Source organism: Culex quinquefasciatus, chromosome 3 (assembly GCF_015732765.1).
Source record: "Culex quinquefasciatus strain JHB chromosome 3, VPISU_Cqui_1.0_pri_paternal, whole genome shotgun sequence".
Taxonomy (NCBI): domain Eukaryota; kingdom Metazoa; phylum Arthropoda; class Insecta; order Diptera; family Culicidae; genus Culex; species Culex quinquefasciatus.
In genome coordinates, this window is record NC_051863.1 from 141141539 (window position 1) to 141158823 (window position 17285).

The 17285-nt window shown below is 35.0% G+C and overlaps 2 protein-coding genes across 2 annotated transcripts; one reads left to right on the forward strand and one right to left on the reverse strand.

Moving 5' to 3' along the window:
* Positions 1-33: 33 nt before the first annotated feature.
* LOC6033545 (28S ribosomal protein S15, mitochondrial) lies at positions 34-1241 on the reverse strand. The gene is made up of 4 exons (XM_001843927.2): positions 917-1241; positions 714-847; positions 463-658; positions 34-406 (listed from the first exon to the last, which is right to left on the reverse strand). The coding sequence occupies exons 1-4, from the start codon at positions 1129-1131 to the stop codon at positions 115-117; spliced, it is 837 nt and encodes a 278-aa protein (XP_001843979.2). The 5' UTR covers positions 1132-1241; the 3' UTR covers positions 34-114.
* Positions 1242-7491: 6250 nt separating this feature from the next.
* LOC119769275 (keratin, type I cytoskeletal 9-like) lies at positions 7492-14168 on the forward strand. The gene is made up of 5 exons (XM_038261239.1): positions 7492-7651; positions 7760-7771; positions 7876-7887; positions 10491-10643; positions 13918-14168. Exons 1-5 carry the CDS (start codon positions 7552-7554, stop codon positions 14166-14168), a joined length of 528 nt encoding a protein of 175 aa, XP_038117167.1. The 5' UTR covers positions 7492-7551.
* The last annotated feature ends 3117 nt before the right edge of the window (positions 14169-17285 follow it).

Genomic DNA, 17285 nt, shown 5'->3' on the forward strand with positions numbered 1-17285 from the left:
TCGAAGTACTTAAAATCAAAACATTATACACTCTTAATACTCTATTAGAATCTAATAATTTTATTTTATTTTTATACACGAAATAAAGCAGACATTTTTAAACCGGCCCGAGTTTCAATCCTGCTCCTCAGCCGCCTTCTCCTCCAGCACCTTTCGCTTTTCCTTCAACTCTTCGTACTGCTTCTTGACGGCCTGGATCTGCTCGGGCGTGACCGTGACCGGAACCTTGCACTCTTGCTGCTCCTTGCGGATAAACTGCAAGTTTTCCAGCTTTTTCGCGAGGAAATCCAACTGCTGGGACTCCAACAGCTGGCGATAGCTCTGAAGGCGCGTGGTTTTGATTTCGTCGCAGTGAATGTCGGTCAGCTTGCGCAGCGAATCCTTGCGGGTGATCCAGTGGAATTCACTAAAATGGATGTTAATGTTAGAAGCGAGGATCAATGATCCGTTTTGAGAACATACGCTGGGTAGGGTTTATACACCAGGTCCAACTTCTCCAAAATGTACTCGAATCTTCGATAGTCCCAACGGCGCAAGTATCGCAAGAAACGCTTCCTCTTATCAATGAGTTCTTTTAGGTGAACCTTGGCCGCCGATTGGCGTGGGAACTTCTCCATTACCTCCTGCAAGCTCCGAATTTGAGCGGTCATGAGCCCCACTAAAATAATTTAAATTTGTATTCTAAACCTACATCAAAGAATCAAGTTACTAACGTTTTGCCTCAATCGATCCATAGTCCAACTCGTGCCGCTGAACCCTTTTCACCATCTCGTCCTTAAAAACCTCCAGCATTTCCCTGCGACGGTTATGTTCCAGGGTGAACAGATTCTTCACACTATCATCCGCGCTGTTTGTCATCATCGGAATGAATTCAAATTTAATTCTGCCCCAAATTACTTTCGCTTAATCCACTCACCTGTCCAGCTCGTTCGACTGGCGAAAATCCTTCATCAGCTCGCCGCCCTTGAGTGCCGGCAACGGCACCAGGTCCCCACTCTTGGCCGGCTTGTAGCACGGGATCTTCTCCGGCCGGACCCATTTGATTTTCAGGTCCGACTTGAACGCATAGTTGCGCGATATCAAGCCCGCACCGCCGTTCACCAGGGGCCTCAGCCTGTTGAGGGAGTTCATGGCGGTGGATCACTCGCGCGACCGAATGCTACGGAACAATCCGGATTGTGGAAGCGGCGGAGAAATTAGCAGCGAACCGAACGTGCCGGATTCACATGTAAACAACGGGGAGATGACATAACTCGCTGTCAGATGAAGGAGGATTGAAAACAGGACGGGAGCTGGTTTATGCGTGCAGACAAATGAGGCGTGTACAGACTTTTTGTCCACAATTGATGCAGAATTTTTTTAAACGGAACGGATGCACTGTCGATGTGGCGCAATTTTAAATTTCGTTTGACACGTCGTCAGCTGTGTGCTATCTTGTGACATAGACCATTTTGGTCGAAAATGTGTTAATGATGACGTTTTGCTATACTTAACAAACACTACAAGATGCTTTAACCCGATTTTGGAAACTCACTTCCGTTTCCCGGATATTGCAATACACACTTGTGACATAGACCATTTTATCATCAAAATGATCATGCACACTTGTGACACGTCATACATGTTGTTGGAAAATGTGGAAAATTTTTCTTGTTTTTCACAAATTTATGTTGATACACATTTTCTGAAGGCAATGCAATCTTTTGTTTTTGAAAATATCCTCATTAAGTCGGTTAAACTATTGATTTAAGCCTATTTTAGTGTGTATGGGAATTCTGTGCACACTTGTGACACGTAGTATAATTTTACTTTCGAAACACACTTGTGACACGTGCGTTTCAGATTTTTGTTTACATAATTTACTGTATCTTTTAACTGGTGTAGGGTAGAGTAGTCATCAATGAGACACGGGGAACAATGATAAAATGGCTCTCACAAGTCGTAGTTTCAACCAATCAGGCTCATATTTGGGGGAAAGGTGTGTCTACTGGATACACGTCTGCCATAAAAGTGGCTTTGGTTATGGACGCTCCTTTGAAAAGTTATTCATAAATGTTTGATTCTGGGGTGTAAAAGTAAATTATGGACAAAAAATACTTATTCGCTCGTAGGCTGCCATTTACACCAAAACTAATATTTCTTCAAATTTCTTTCGACGTTCCATAGGGATTAAGTTGGGCTACAATGTCCTTTCATTAGATTTGGCCAAAATTTAGAATATACCCAGAATCCAGGGCTGTCTCATTGTTCCCCACTCATTTCAGCCCATGGGTAACAATGAGACACTTTGATTTTTCTTCAATAAACTTTCCAAAATCGATGGAAATCTTTCAAAACATGAATTAAAAGTGATTTTTGGCATATTTATAGAGTTTAAACTTCATTTAACCAAAAATACAAAGTTATTTGGTATTAATATATGGATTTTGCAAAATTCAAATACTTTTTAGTGTAACTTTTGTTAATAAAAGTTTCATGTAGGCAAAATTGCTCTAAAATGTTCAAGGCAAGTCACCTGCAATGGAACAATACAAAAACATGATGTTTTGCTAGAAAAATGTTGGTTTTCGTAGAGTGTCTCATTGTTCCCCAGCTGTCTCATTGTTCCTGCCAAGTGCGTCTACAATGAGACAGTTGAATAACTCTGGCTGTAGACGTCAGATCGGTCTCATATTTTTGTCAATGTTAGAACACATTAAAAGAAAGATAATGCAACTAAAAGCTCATTAAAATATGCTGATGAAAAAATTAGAAAAATCGTTGAAAGTTGAAAACCAAAAGTGTCTCATTGATGACTACCCTACCCTAACCAAGGGTTTCCAGCAAGGCCTCAGACTGGCAAGTAATTAACAATTACTTTGATTTTTAGCTGGTAATTAAGTAAATATTTAATTACTTAGTAATTCATGGTAATTAGAGTAACTTAATGTAATAAATTGGCAATTAAAGTAATTATTGAGTAATTAAAGTAATTGATTTTTTTAAATTGTACTTCTTCAACGAAACTATTTACTATTTAAACATAATCTATTATAACAGTATTTTATTAATTTCAAATAAGAGTGAATAACAAAGATTAAAAAAGACTGGTTCTGTATGTAGAAGACCTTATTCACCATAGTTCTCTCCTAAAACTCTCCTAAAATTTATTTTTTATCATGTTGTTCATCGAAGCTGATTAACAACAAAAAGCAACGCCATGATATATTTCCCAGTAATTTTTTTTTGTGAATACGAAATCTATTCATTTTTATTAAATAATTAATAAAATATGTTTTTTTTTGCAAGAAATACATTAGAATTGATTAATTTTTAGGCATTTCCTAAAAATGTGCTATTTTCCCGAAAAATGACCAAATAATATTTTTTTAAAGAGCTATCGAATGAGCTATTTATAAATTATTTAGTTTAGAACCGTAGAAATGAATACTTAAATTTAAATTAAATGTTTTTATCGTAGTGAAAAGTAATTTAGTAATTTATGTAATTAATCATTTTGGACCAGTAATTTGAGTAATTAATTGGCAGACTGGCAAGTAATAAACGCTTCTGGAAACCCTTGGGTGTAACCAAATTAGTTGAAACTTGGAGCGTTTGTTAAGCGATAGTATACGAACCGATTGCTTCAAAAAGTTTGGCTCTACCATTCATAGTTTTGAAAATATTTATCATCAAACTTTAAAAATCGATTTCCTCGAATAGTACTAAATGGTCGTTGTCACAAGATAGCACACAGCTGACGACGTGTTCAAGTTTCAAATATCCAACGTTCGATTAGGGTATTTTAACCAATAGTGGACACCCTGGTAGCGCTGACGAGCATTTTTCACAAGTTTTCAAAATGTAAAGCACTATTATCCCTTTGTACATAACTATGAAATCTGAAGCCTTATGAACATTTCTGTCTATTTTTTTCAACAATTGATTGCTTTTTTGCAGAAAAATAGCCACTTCATAATAACGTTTTTTTTGCTTGATGGATGGATTTTGCTCACTTTTCGTCATTAACAAATATATTTAGCTCACTTTTTCAAAAGGTCCTTGGTACATAGAAAACCTATGGCAAATTGGTTGTTTTGAAAAAGTAATCTAGATATGTTTTGTTAACTAATGAAGCCTAACACATTTCAAAAGGGCACATAACTTTTATAAACAATAGTGTATCCCTTTCACTCAAACGACAGTTTTCTTAAGGTGTGAAAGGGACAAACTCTTGTTTAAAAATGTTATGTGCCCTAATGAAATGGCAAGCACTAAATATGGTTAAAACAACATAAAAACACGTCCGTGATAAAAACCTAACAGACTTTTAAGCACATTTTTTTCCTAAAAATAATATCAAAAGGGTAAACAGTTCACCAAAACAAAACAAAAGATTTGTTTAGACTTGTTGATGAAATCAAGTATTTATATTAAAAAAAAATTATACAATATCATTTAAAACATAAATTCTGATGTGTATAATAAACTATAGCTTAGAATAATTTTAAATTCTTAGAGTTTCAGCAACCTTGACATAAAAACAGTTATATTTATACTAATGATTAAAAATATGCAATTAAGTTGATTAAAAGAAACATTTATTGTATGTTTAAAAAAAACTAGTTGAGCACTTAGTTTTCTTCATTTTTGTAAGTTTAGTTAATAGGGGTTAACTTTTGGGAATGTTAGGATTTTCTTTGTCCTATATTGGCCCCCCTTAAATTTGCTCGAAATTGAGCAGTTCCTTGTGTTATTTAAGTAAATTTCCATTAATTTACATTATTCCGACTTACTAAAACAAAATCATCAGTCAAAAAATGATTGGATATTTCATTCAATCATAAAAAAGGAATGCTGTTTTGTTATGAAATTCTAGTGGCCATGGCTGATTTCAGATGTCTAACTCAAAACACTTATTTTGGCGGAAAAGTGTCAGACAACATTGTTTTGAATGATGTTGAACATGCCAAATAAAAGATTTGTTTTTTATTCATCATAACACCCCCCGAGGGTCATCTATAGGAAAGGGGTCCACAAATGGATAACGTACCCTATTTGAAGTTCGATTATTCGAATGATACTTCGGAAAATTGAATCTGTATTATTTTTTTATATTCTTACTATTAAAATTAAATTCGATTCTTTGGCTCATTTTAGGTCAAATTTGAATAGTTGCCTATTAAATTATAAAATGCATTTTATCAAAATTTCATCGCCGCCATCTTGGATTTAAAAATTTAAATCAATGCAGCGTCATAATGCTCGACAGTAAAAAAAGACAACGAATCAAATCGAGTTTTGAAAAAAATTAGAATTATCTAGACATCCTTACCAATCTCTGAAAAATAGGATCGTCTTGATTGGTTGAGTTATGGCCGAGATCAAGCGAATTGAAATTACCGTTCCGACTTTTTTAGCTTTTTTTGAAAACATAGATGTTATGGCCAAAACAAATTCAACAAGTCTTTATAATTTTGTTTATTATGAGCATTATTAAAACAACTATCTCGATTTTTAGGTTTTATCATTTTTAAAAGTGTCAATTTTTCATCAATTCTATTATCTAATCAATTTTATATATTTTTAAACAACTCTAGAGTTTTTTTTTTGAAAAGGTCCAATAAACTATTGTCTTTCATATGTTTATAGGACCTATTTAAAAACAATTCTAGAACTTCATTTTTCAAAAAGTTTAAAATAAGGTGGTTCAAGTTCGGGTATCCCACGGTGCTACACCCAGAATTCTGAAAACGGAACTCCTAACACTGAAGTAACCTTACTTATGATCAACTTGACGTAATCGATTCAATTCAATCCAAATTTTAGACAGAAACCGCAACCATAAAGCCAGGGAGCCGACATTGAAGAGCTTCACACCAAACACATTTTGCTGAGTTTCATAGAATTGAACATGGGACATTAGGGTGCCCAGAATATGGAACTTTTTTTCAAAACCTCGCTCCACAAGCTGAATATTGTTCCTTGAGCTATGTTAGGACTCTGGCCCAAAAATGTGCAAAATCGGTAAACATTTACCCATTGATACTCAAAGGCGAAGTTTGTGTGGGAAAAATCGAAAAAATGTATGAAAAACCCAATTTTCTTACGGTTTTGTCCGCAGGGCGCACTTATTCCATCCAAATATTCTCAAAAGTGAGATTCTTATTACAAATTTCATGCTTTACAACTTTGTAGAACATGCCAAAGCTGTAAAATTCGATCCTGAAAAGTTATTAGCGATTTAAAAAAGTCATTTTTGTATGAAAAACATTGTTTTTACCACCTTTAGGCTTGAGTATCAATGGGTTAATCTTAACCAAATTCGCTCATAATTTACACAGATGCTTAAAATAACCCAAAAAACCGTTTTCCGCTTGTGGAGCAGGGGGTAATTTTTTCTAGGCACCCTAATGGGACATTTATCCGTTTTTAAGGTGTTTATATAACGTAACTAACGGAAGGCAGTTTAGATTACATGGTCTGAATTTTCGAAAGCAAATAAAATCTAACATGTGCGAAAGTGCCCCCTGCTTAGCAAAACGATTAGACTCGTCCTTCATGAAAATGTATAGTTTGGTATTGCAATACGTGCAACACCCATCAACGCCATTGCGGAACCACGCGCTCTCAAGAAGTGGTCAATATTTACCCTGATTCTTGCTCAAGAACTTGGGATTTTCCAACATCCGTCATTGTCGCTGTCCTTAACAGTCGTCTAGAAAACCCTGTCACTCGTCAAGAAATGCTGCTTTTTATCATCATCACACACCGTTACCAATAACCCTCCCCACCAACAACAACCCTGTGTTCCATCTGATTAGTGTCCTCCAAGGTCGATATCTCGGCGACCGCCGCGACGCTCTAAAAACATATTGTATGAACTTGTCCGAAAACCGCAACGGCAACGTGTTCAGCGTAGCGTACGCGCATCGTCGGCGGATAGCCAAAAAGTTTCGTTGAACTTCTGGCCACGGTGTTCCAGAACACGATTTTACCAAAAGTAGTGAACTTTCCTAAGTAAACAATATTGACGATTTAAAACTGTAATTTATGGTCAAATTTGAACACATTTCAGACCTGTAAGGCTTGGAATCGCTGAAAATGAATTTCTATTAGATCGTCTGGATCTGCGTAAGTTTTGATGATTTATCGAAAATTTTCAAATATTTCAAATTTTGAAGCTCCGTGTCCACCTAGCCCATTCATAACGATCGCGTGGCTGATTCATGTGATCTCGACTTCGTTCGCAAGATCCTCGGCCAAAAGCCAGCCGACACGACACCTGGCAGCATAATCTCTCTGTTGACCGAGAGATTGTTCGTGGCTGTTCGGATGCTGGCGACACCCAAAAAGAACCCCTTCCACCTCCATAAAACCATCAATAGTCTAAAATTTTGAAATAGTCGTTCGTTCACGGTTGAGTTTGAAGGTGTACCACGCCGTATAGTTCAGTAGAATTTCTTGTACAGTTCATCGTCGTCAGATCTTGAGTGACTCTTGACCCAGCAGCATCGTCAGTGGGTGTGAATTGGCAGATTCGCGAATCGTCGTCAATTGGTTCAGCCAACAATGAAAGTGCTAGTGATGTTATCGGGCCTGATGGCCGTGGCATTGGCCGCTCCGGAACCTCAGTTTTTCGTTGGCGGGGTGGTTGGACTGAGGCCACACGGTATGCGATAGAGTGTGATCCAGATTTGAAATGTGACTTGTGATACAACTTTTTGTGTGTTTTTTTCTTCTTTTCATGTGTCAACTGAAATTTGTGAATGGAATGCAGCATTTAGAAAAGGTATGAAACTAAAAATTAAAGTGCCCTATTTAAACAAATATTACTCAATTTTTATTTCAATTTCATGGTGACGTTTGACCTGCATGATTGGATTTGGATAATAGCATTGAGGAAAGGTGATAAATACTCATAATTCTTATTTAACCGGCCAAATTTATGAACAAGTGACATGGAGACGCAAAAAACATCAATTAACCCAAAATGAACTAACACAGAATATTATTACATACAAAGATGATATCTTTACGGTTTGAGAAGAGAAAAATATTTCAGTTACAATTAATAACTGGAATAAATAACAACTTACAATTACAACTTTTTTTTTTAAATTAAATAAGCAATTCTCTGAGATTTCAGTAATTCGATTTTTTGTATTTTTCAATCCGGCTGAAACTATTTTGGTGCCTTCGGTATGCCAAAAGAAGCCATTTTTCATCATTTGTTTGTCCATACAAGATTCCATACAAATTTGACAGCTGTCCATACAAAAATGATAGATGAAAATTCAAAAATCTGTATCTCTTGAAGGAATTTTTTGATCGATTTGGCGTTTTCGGCAAAATTGTACACTGAAAAAAAAATGATACACGGTAATATTTTTTTTGGTGATTTTTAATTTCATTTTCTGTCACTTGAACTTGATTTGCAAAAAAATACAATTTTTATTTTTTTCTGATATGTTCTAGGAGACCAAATTTTCAGAAATTTCCAGAACGGGCAAAAAATCTTTGACCACGTTATGAATTTTTGAATCAATACCTAAAAAAAATATTGGTCGCAGAAATTTTTCAATTTAAAAAAGTACTTTAGTGAAGTATTGATAAAGTACACCGTTTTCAAGTTATAGCCATTTTTAGGTAACTTTTTTTAAAATAGTCGCAGTTATTCATTTTTTGAAACTAGTGTCCATGATTGCCCACATTTATTTTTTATTTTTTTGAAAAGCTGAGAAAATTCTCTATATTTTGCTGAACTTTGTTGATACGACCGTTAGTTGCTGAGATATAGCAAAGGTTTAAAAACAGGAAAATTGATGTTTTCTAAGGCTCACCCAAACAACCCACTAATTTCTTATGTCAATATCTCAGCAACTAATGGTCCGATATAAATGATAAAATATGAAACATTCGTAAAATTTTCCGATCTTTTCGAAAACAATATTTTCAAATATTACACCCTTTTGAAATGTTATTCTTGATTAAAAAAAAGTATTGTTTACAAAACAGTTGATAAAAGTTTTTAATTAAGACACAGTTATGCTAAAAAGTCATTTGAAAAAAGGTTGTTTTTTATTCTGCAAGTTTTTTTTTAATTGCTTCTTATGGAAATTTACATATCCGGCTGGGACCGAGGGTCTATAAAAAAGTTGTAATTCCATATTTTTGTATATACCGTGCCATCCCGTTTTTGACTACACCCAATTTTAGCAACAATTTCTTTAACTTTTTTCGATTTTGGCAAAAACCAAATCAATTTTATATTTTGGTCCGTAATTCTTTCAAAACATAAACTAATTAGATATTACTCAAAATATAATTATTTTTAATCCAGATAAAATATTTTATCATAAATCTTTTTTTTATTTAATCATGTATTTTGTCCATTATCTATGAATCATGAATATTCCCTTAAACCACACTCGTAATTATGGAAGGTTAACGATGTCTATTGATGGTTCTTAAACAAAGATTAGTTTTTTTTTGTTAAAAAATCACGTCGTGTTACTGAAAGCGGGATGGCACTGTAATACAATTTATTTGTTTCAGAAATAATAATTATAATAAAAAAACACGTATATTTCCAGATATCACGTATAAATCCAATAATGCTCTGATTTCAAAATTTTCAGGGAACCAAAAAGTGTTCCAATCTTAATAAAAAGAGCAAGTGTTAAAAATTTCATTTTAAATAATAAGCTCAAGTTCATATCCTGTCCCTATCCCACCGTGTGTCCCTACACACCCCTTTTTCAATATTTTAAAACTGCAAACAGCCTTGTTCATTTTCGCAAAATTTCATCATTCAATTTTTAAACAATAACAGTCGTCACGTCACAATTGATGGTTCAAAAGCTTTTACACCGTCAATCACTGCTCTGAACAACTGTTATCCGGTGAACGAGACTGTCCTTGAACGCAGACAGGTGTTGTGTGGTCATCTTTGAACCTCCGCACAGCAAAAGATTCCACAACTCTGCAAAAGAAACGGGCCGGGCCTCTTGTTTGGACAAATAGCACCAGTCATAAACCGGTCGATGCCAAATATGCTTTATGAACCGGAAGATGGCTCAAAAGTGATGAATAGATGTGAAATTCCCAACGATTAATCTAGTCAGTTATTGCCATGGGAATTGAAATGGAAGCTCATCGACTATAAAACAAATAATTTTAATTTGAACGACCTGTAATTCTATTTGATGGTAATTTGTGGGAGAATCGAAATTCAAAATCTGAATGATAAATCTAGAACTCACTATCCGGAAGTGTTTTTCAAATCACAGCTGTTTTGATCGCTTCTGCAACTCTTGAAATCGATTAAAAACTGGTATCAATCTATATAAAACGTGTCCTTCAGCCCTTAAAGATCTAATCCAGTTTTAGTTCCGCTAACACATGCTTAATAACCGCAAAAAACACCTTGTCACCTGCGTCCATGAAAAGGTCGAGCCTAATTTCAAACAACAACGAGTGTCTACATTGTTTCTTCTACTCACTAGCAGGCTTCTTTCCGGTTGCGGTTCCATACCCGGCAGTAGCCGCCGTGCCCTATCCAGTTCCAGTTCCGGTCGCACCCGCCGCCATTCCCGTTCCCGTGCCGGTTCCAGTGGGTCCGGTAGGCCACTATGGTCATCCGGGTGGTTATGGTGGACCAGGTAAAATAGTTAAAGCTTTTTTGAATTTGAATAGTTTTTTAAGATTAATTTTAGCACAGTCAAATAGACGTAAATCTCTTTTCAACTCCATCAGCAATTTGAATGATTAGAAATAATTTCCATCAGATATAAACAAACTGAGTTTTCGTCAGTATCATGTAAAGCGAACAAAACTGATTCTAAAACACCCTCCAACATCTCAAAATTCCGAAAATACGTAGTTTTACGAGCAAAAAACAAAATGGCTAATCAGCAACATCAATCAAAACAAACCAAATTGAGTTTCCGCCCTTGTGTTTTCACCCAATCACGAGGGGCGAATGTAGTGTTTTCTGCAAGTTCCAACGTATATTTAGAAACACTAAATTTTCGTTATAATTTAGTGAATTTTAACCTGACAATCCTCAAAATGGATAAAAATGTATGTTTCTGATGTCTTTGACCACAATTCTACAACAAACACAGATTTGTATGATCCTAAATACATAACTTTTTAATTTCAATTATTGTAGTATCGGATCTTGTCTGGTTTCACAATCTAGACATGAAGGTCCATCATTTACCGGTTCTTGGGACATCCGGGGATTCTGGGTCGAGCAGTTGCAGGACAAAAAGTTAGTGTAGGGAGGTTTAGGAGAATGCCAAATCATCGCCTCCGTAACCATTGAAGCTATGCAAAGATTGAGAAGGCAGGATGTTGTCGCAGGGTGGCCTAGTCGTCAGCTGCCATGTCTCCCACTTCCGGCGGCGACACCCCAAGGATCGTCACTTCAATTTAGACCACATCGTCAAACCAACTTGCTACTTACTGTGTATCATAGCCGTGATCCTTGCTCAACGATTCTTGGCCTGAATCGGACTCCTTCTGAAGGCTTTCTAGACCCATTTTTTATCACTGAGGTCGCAAATATCACTGTATTATCACTGACTGTAACTTTTCACAATGATAAAATAGTTTTTTAACCACTTTTTTACTTAAAAACCCGAAAAATGAAAAAAACACAAAAGGGCGAATCGGTTGTTTACTTCTGCTTTTTGGCGTAACCTGACGGGCGATTCCGTTGTTTTGGTTGGCCGGGTGGCGAATACGGTGGGGCGAAAATGTAGGCAAGCTCTTCAAAAAGGTGTGATTTCTTTTCTTAATTTTTAATAGCAAAAACACCTTAATTAATTTCAAATTATTCTCTATGATGAAATTATTGCTATTTTCTATTACGTTTTGACAAAATTGATGGTTTTCATGCTTTTTTGTAGAAATAGGAATTGATCGAAGTTGCAAAACTTTGAATGTTGATTTTCCCGAAACTGCAGGATTGTAGGTTACGCCCTTTTGAAATGTTATTACTGAATTCACCACTGCAAATTTAAATTCACCACAGTCTAAAATTGTATGTTCCATAGAAGTGAAAAAAAAATCAGGTTTTTCAAAAACAATCTCATCATTGTTCTATTAATGTTATGCAAAGGGTTACGAGCATGAAATCTCTGTATTTTTCCAATACTTATAAACAGTGGTGCCCCCCGCTCCAATATTTGTTTTTTTGGGGTTTTTTTTAAATTATATTTTAAGCATCTTTGCAAATTTTGAGCAAAATTGGTTGAGATTGATACCCGAGCCTAAAGCTGGTGAAAAAAAAATGTTCATACCAAAATGACTTTTTTAAATCGCTAATAACTTTTCAGGATCGAGTTTTACAGCTTTGGTGTGTTCTACAAAATTGTAAAACATTAAATTTTCAATAAGAATCTCACGTTTGGGAATATTTACCAAACTGTAAGAAAATTGGGTTTTCCATACATTTTTTCGATTTTTTCCTTACAAACTTCTCCTTCGAGTATCAATGGGTAAATGTTGACCTATTTTGTTCTTATTTGGCTCAGAATCTCAAAATAGCCCAAGGAACAATATTCAGCTTGTGGAGCGAGGTTTTGAGGAAAATTCCCATATTCTGGGCACCCTAATGAACAGTCATATTTTTTTAGAATTTTGAAGAAGATTTCAGATACCGTAAACCGGGGTGACTTTGATAGGATTTCAATTTTTTTTTAGGGTTTTCTCAATATTATTATTTTTAAAACATGTACTGGGGTAGGCCACACAAAGTCCATGCACAATTTTGGAAAAAAAAGTTTTTTCAATAGTGTTTAGAAAAATAGTTACATTAAAAAATTCTTAGTTTAAATTCCGGGGTGACTTTGATAGTCATAGTTTTTCTTGTTAATATCATATTTAAGATGTTCAAACTTTATTTTTACGTTAAATGTACCATCACTAAAGTAGCTGATATAGTTTGTAAGAAAAAAATCAATGTTTATGTTAAGTTAACTTAGTTTATAAGCTTTTTTAACAAAATACATATAAATTTCAGGTAAAATTGTTAAAAAGTCGGAATTTTGCCTGAAATTTGTTAAAACTAGTTTTGTTTGTAAAATTATCGATTTATATTGCATTTTATACTGAATTCGAATCTCGAATCACAAGTTTTCACATTTTACATGAAATTTGTTATACTGAAATTGCCTATAAATTTGGAGATTTTTTTTAAATTATGTTTCAAAAACACATATTATTTATTATTTACAAACCTTTTTAACCTTCTCCTAGTGAAAAATTGTCCAAAAAATCCGAAAATGCATTATGTTTTCCGATTAAAAATCATGTTCATTGAGAAAATCATGACACTTTGAGAAGTTTAAAATAATGACTTTCATCAACATTTTCTTAACTATAGTTAACTAACTTTTTAAACTTGTCAACATTTTATGAAAAGTTCTTCTTGAGGTACTTTGAACACTTCTCTATCACGGTCAGTATGTTTCTAAACCATTCCTTACGTATTTTAATTGTACTCTTCATTTTGCGGAAAAATCGCAAACCTATCAAAGTCACCCCGGCTATCAAAGTCACCCCGTTTTACGGTACTTCAAAATTACAGCTATGCGATTCCAAATCCAGAATATCTTTTTGATAGGGCGTTACTTGGCTGTGTTTTCCAAACTATTGTTTTGTTTATAAAGTAATTTTAAAATATTATTAAATAACATAATGAGTATTGGTTTTGTAACCTAGTTCAATTTTGAGTCATGTTTTTTAACCCAGCTTTTCAGTAACCAAAATTAGGCTACCACTTAAGGGCATGTCCTCGATATGCTGACCGCGATTCGTGTTGCATAACTTCCTGCAGCCAAAAATTCAGTCCAATATTTTTCGCAGTAGCACCAAACTTTCATTTTCATAGCCCGCTAACCTTCAACTCTCATTCAAACCCTACAGCCTACGGTGGAGGTCGCAGCAACGCCCAGGCCCAGTCGGCCTCGTTCAGCATAGGACCGGGAGGTATTACGGGCTCGTTTAGCAAGGCGGCAGCCGGCAGCAGTGCCGACGGAGGCTTCGGAGGATCAGGGGCCACCGCGACGGCTGAATCGGCCTCGTACGGGGGTGGTTTTGGCGGATTTGGAGGATCGGGCTCGAGTGCGCAAGCATCGGCCAACTCGTTCGGAGGAGGTGCTGGCGGATATCCGTAAGTTCACAAGGACGTCCTGTTTAGTGACGGTAATCTAATTGGAGTTACTTTTTGTTTTGCAGATTCTTCGGTTGAGCTACTCAGCCCATTGGTGGATTGATGGAGAAACTGCGAAGAGGCCATAGTCAACGATAACGTACTGTGAGAACTTGAAGGCTAATTTATTATGACAAATTTATTTCACGAAATAAATGTATTACGTGTCTTTATAACATTTTTTGCATTTTTTATGATGTTAGATTCCTTGAGGCAGATCCTACAAAGATTGATAGAACACAAAGTCAGAACTCATTTGACTGAAAATCAGTACTACTGCACAGTTTGCGGGAATGTCAATGTTACGATCAAATTGATTAACATTCCTGGAGTGTATTTTACAGATTTAATTTCTTCGGGAAAGTTAAAAGTTATGCCAAGGTGCATATTTTGACGTACCGTAAACTGGGGTGTCTTTGATAGCCCGGGGTGACATTGATAGAAATTTGATTTGGCCTCTAATTTTGATACATCCAATGTAACAGACACATTTTTGCATATGAGCAATTCTCTGAGATTTCGGTCACTCGATTTTTTTTTGTATTTTTTAATCCAGCTGAAACTTTTTTGGTGCCTTCGGTATGCCCAATGAAGCCATTTTGCATCATTAGTTCGTTCATATAATTTTCCATACAAATTTGGCAGCTGTCCATACAAAAATGATATGTGAAAATTCAAAAATCTGTATCTTTTGAAGGAATGTTTTGATCGATTTGGTGTCTTCGGCAAAGTTGTAGGTATGGATATGGACTACACTGAAAAAAATGATAAACGGTACAAATTTTTTTTTAATGATTTTTAATTTCACTTTTTGTCACTAAAACTTGATTTGCAAAAAAAACACTATTTTTAATTTTTTTTATGTTTTAGAGGACATCAAATGCCAACTTTTCAGAAATTTCCAGAATGGGCAATCAATCTTTGACCGAGTTATGATTTTTTGAATCAATACTGATTTTTTCAAAAAAATCGAAGTATTGGTATTGGATGTAAAATCAAATTTGCAATCAAAAAGTACTTTAGTAAAATTTTCATAAAGTGCACCGTTTTCAAGTTATAGCCATTTTTAGGTAACTTTTTTGAAAATAGTCGTAGTTTTAAATTTTTTTAAATTAGTGCACATGTTTGTACACTCTTGAAAAAAAAATTGAAAAGCTGAGAAAATTCTCTATATTTTGCTTTTTTGAACTTTGTTGATACGTTTCTTAGTTGCTGAGATATTGCCATGCAATGGTTTTAAAACAGTTAAATTGTTGTTTTCAAAGTCTTACAAAGATCGAATCCCGCCCGGTCACCTCGCCACCGATTTTCGGTGGCAACCAGAACCCCCTGCTCCCTCTGGGAGCAACAGATACACTTGGTAATTAATTACCACATACACACACAGGCCGCTCCCCCCACTACAACAACTAGCGGTGAGTGGGGAATGGACGGGAAGATGACCAACCAACCACACCACAACGCGTGAAGGAAGGAAGGAAGAATCTTCCAACGAGACCCCCAGGAGATCATCAACATCCATCAAGACAAAGAACAATAGATCGCGGATTTATAAATAGACGCACGGCTCCGTGATGGCAAGGCCGATTGAGCCAGTTAGGGTATAGGTTAAGATGGCGGAGAGAGAATAAAAAAAAATGTTGGCCTATATATTTAAAAAAAAGAAAGTCTCACCCAAACAACCCACCATTTTCTAACGTCGATATCTCAGCAACTAATGATCCGATCTACAATGTTAAAACATGAAATATTTGTGAAATTTTCCGATCTTTTCGAAAAAAATATTTTCATTTTTTTTTAAATCAATACTAGCATTTTAAATGGGCGTAATATTCAATGTTAGGCCATTTTAAAATGTTAGTCTTGATTTAAAATTTTTTAACATATTTTTTTCGAAAAGATCGAAAAGATTTCACGAATGTTTCATGTATTAAAATTGAAAATCGGACCATTAGTTGCTGAGATATCGTCATTAGAAAATGATGGGTTGTTTTGGTGAGATTACGAAAACTTCAATTTTCGTGTTTCTTTTTCTTAAAGCGGCTGTATCTCAGCAACTCGAGGTCCAATCTTCAATGTCTCTTAGACAATTTTATTGCAAATTTTCTGAACTTTTCAAAAAAAGTATTTTTAGAAATGGTCACTCATGGTCACTATTTTTAAAAATTGAAAAACTGCAAATATTTCGCTAAAATCAAACTTCCGGTGGCTATATCTTGAAAACGGAGCTCTTTATCAAAAAATCTGTACAGTACTTTTCGATTGCAAATTCAATTTTGCATTAAAAAGTAATGTCAAACTTGTTTTTGCATGAAACTTCGATTTTTTCCAAAAATCACTGTTTTTTCAAAAATTTATAACTCGGCGGTAGATGTTTTGACCATGTTTCTCTATGGCTCAAAAGTTGCGGATTTTTGTCCCCTAAAACATATCAAAAAATCTCGAAAATAAAAAAATACGTATTTTCGGAAATTGAGTTTTAGTGAAAAAAAAGTTGATTAAAAAATCAGCAATTTTTTTTTCTTCCGTGTACTTATTTTTTTCTCAAAAGTCCTCAACAATACCTACAACTTTGCCGAAGACATCAAATTGATCAGAAAATTCACTCAAAAGTTACAGCTGTTTGAATATTTACATACCATTTTTGTATGGACAGCTGCCAAAATTGTATGGAGACTTGTATGGTTGAACCAATGACGCAAAATAGCTTATTTGGTCATAGGGAAGGCCCCCACAAAGTTTGAGCCAAATAAAAAAATACAAAAAATAAAAATGGTCGAAATCGGCCGATTTCGTAGAGAGTTGCTCAATTGTAAATCAATTTCTATTTCCATTTTAATTTTGTAGTTTTTTTTTAATATGTGTTGAGTCGCTTAATATTTTTGACTTTTTTGAAGGGAAGAGGAGTGACATAAACTTTGAAAAATATTAGCGTATGTTGATTGATACTCTTCTTGAATATATATTTTTTGCTATCATTTAATAATACTATTGACATTTATCTAAACTATGATTAAGAAAACATAAACTACATTACATTACATTGTACTGTTCGACAGAAGATTGTCTGCAGTCAACTGCG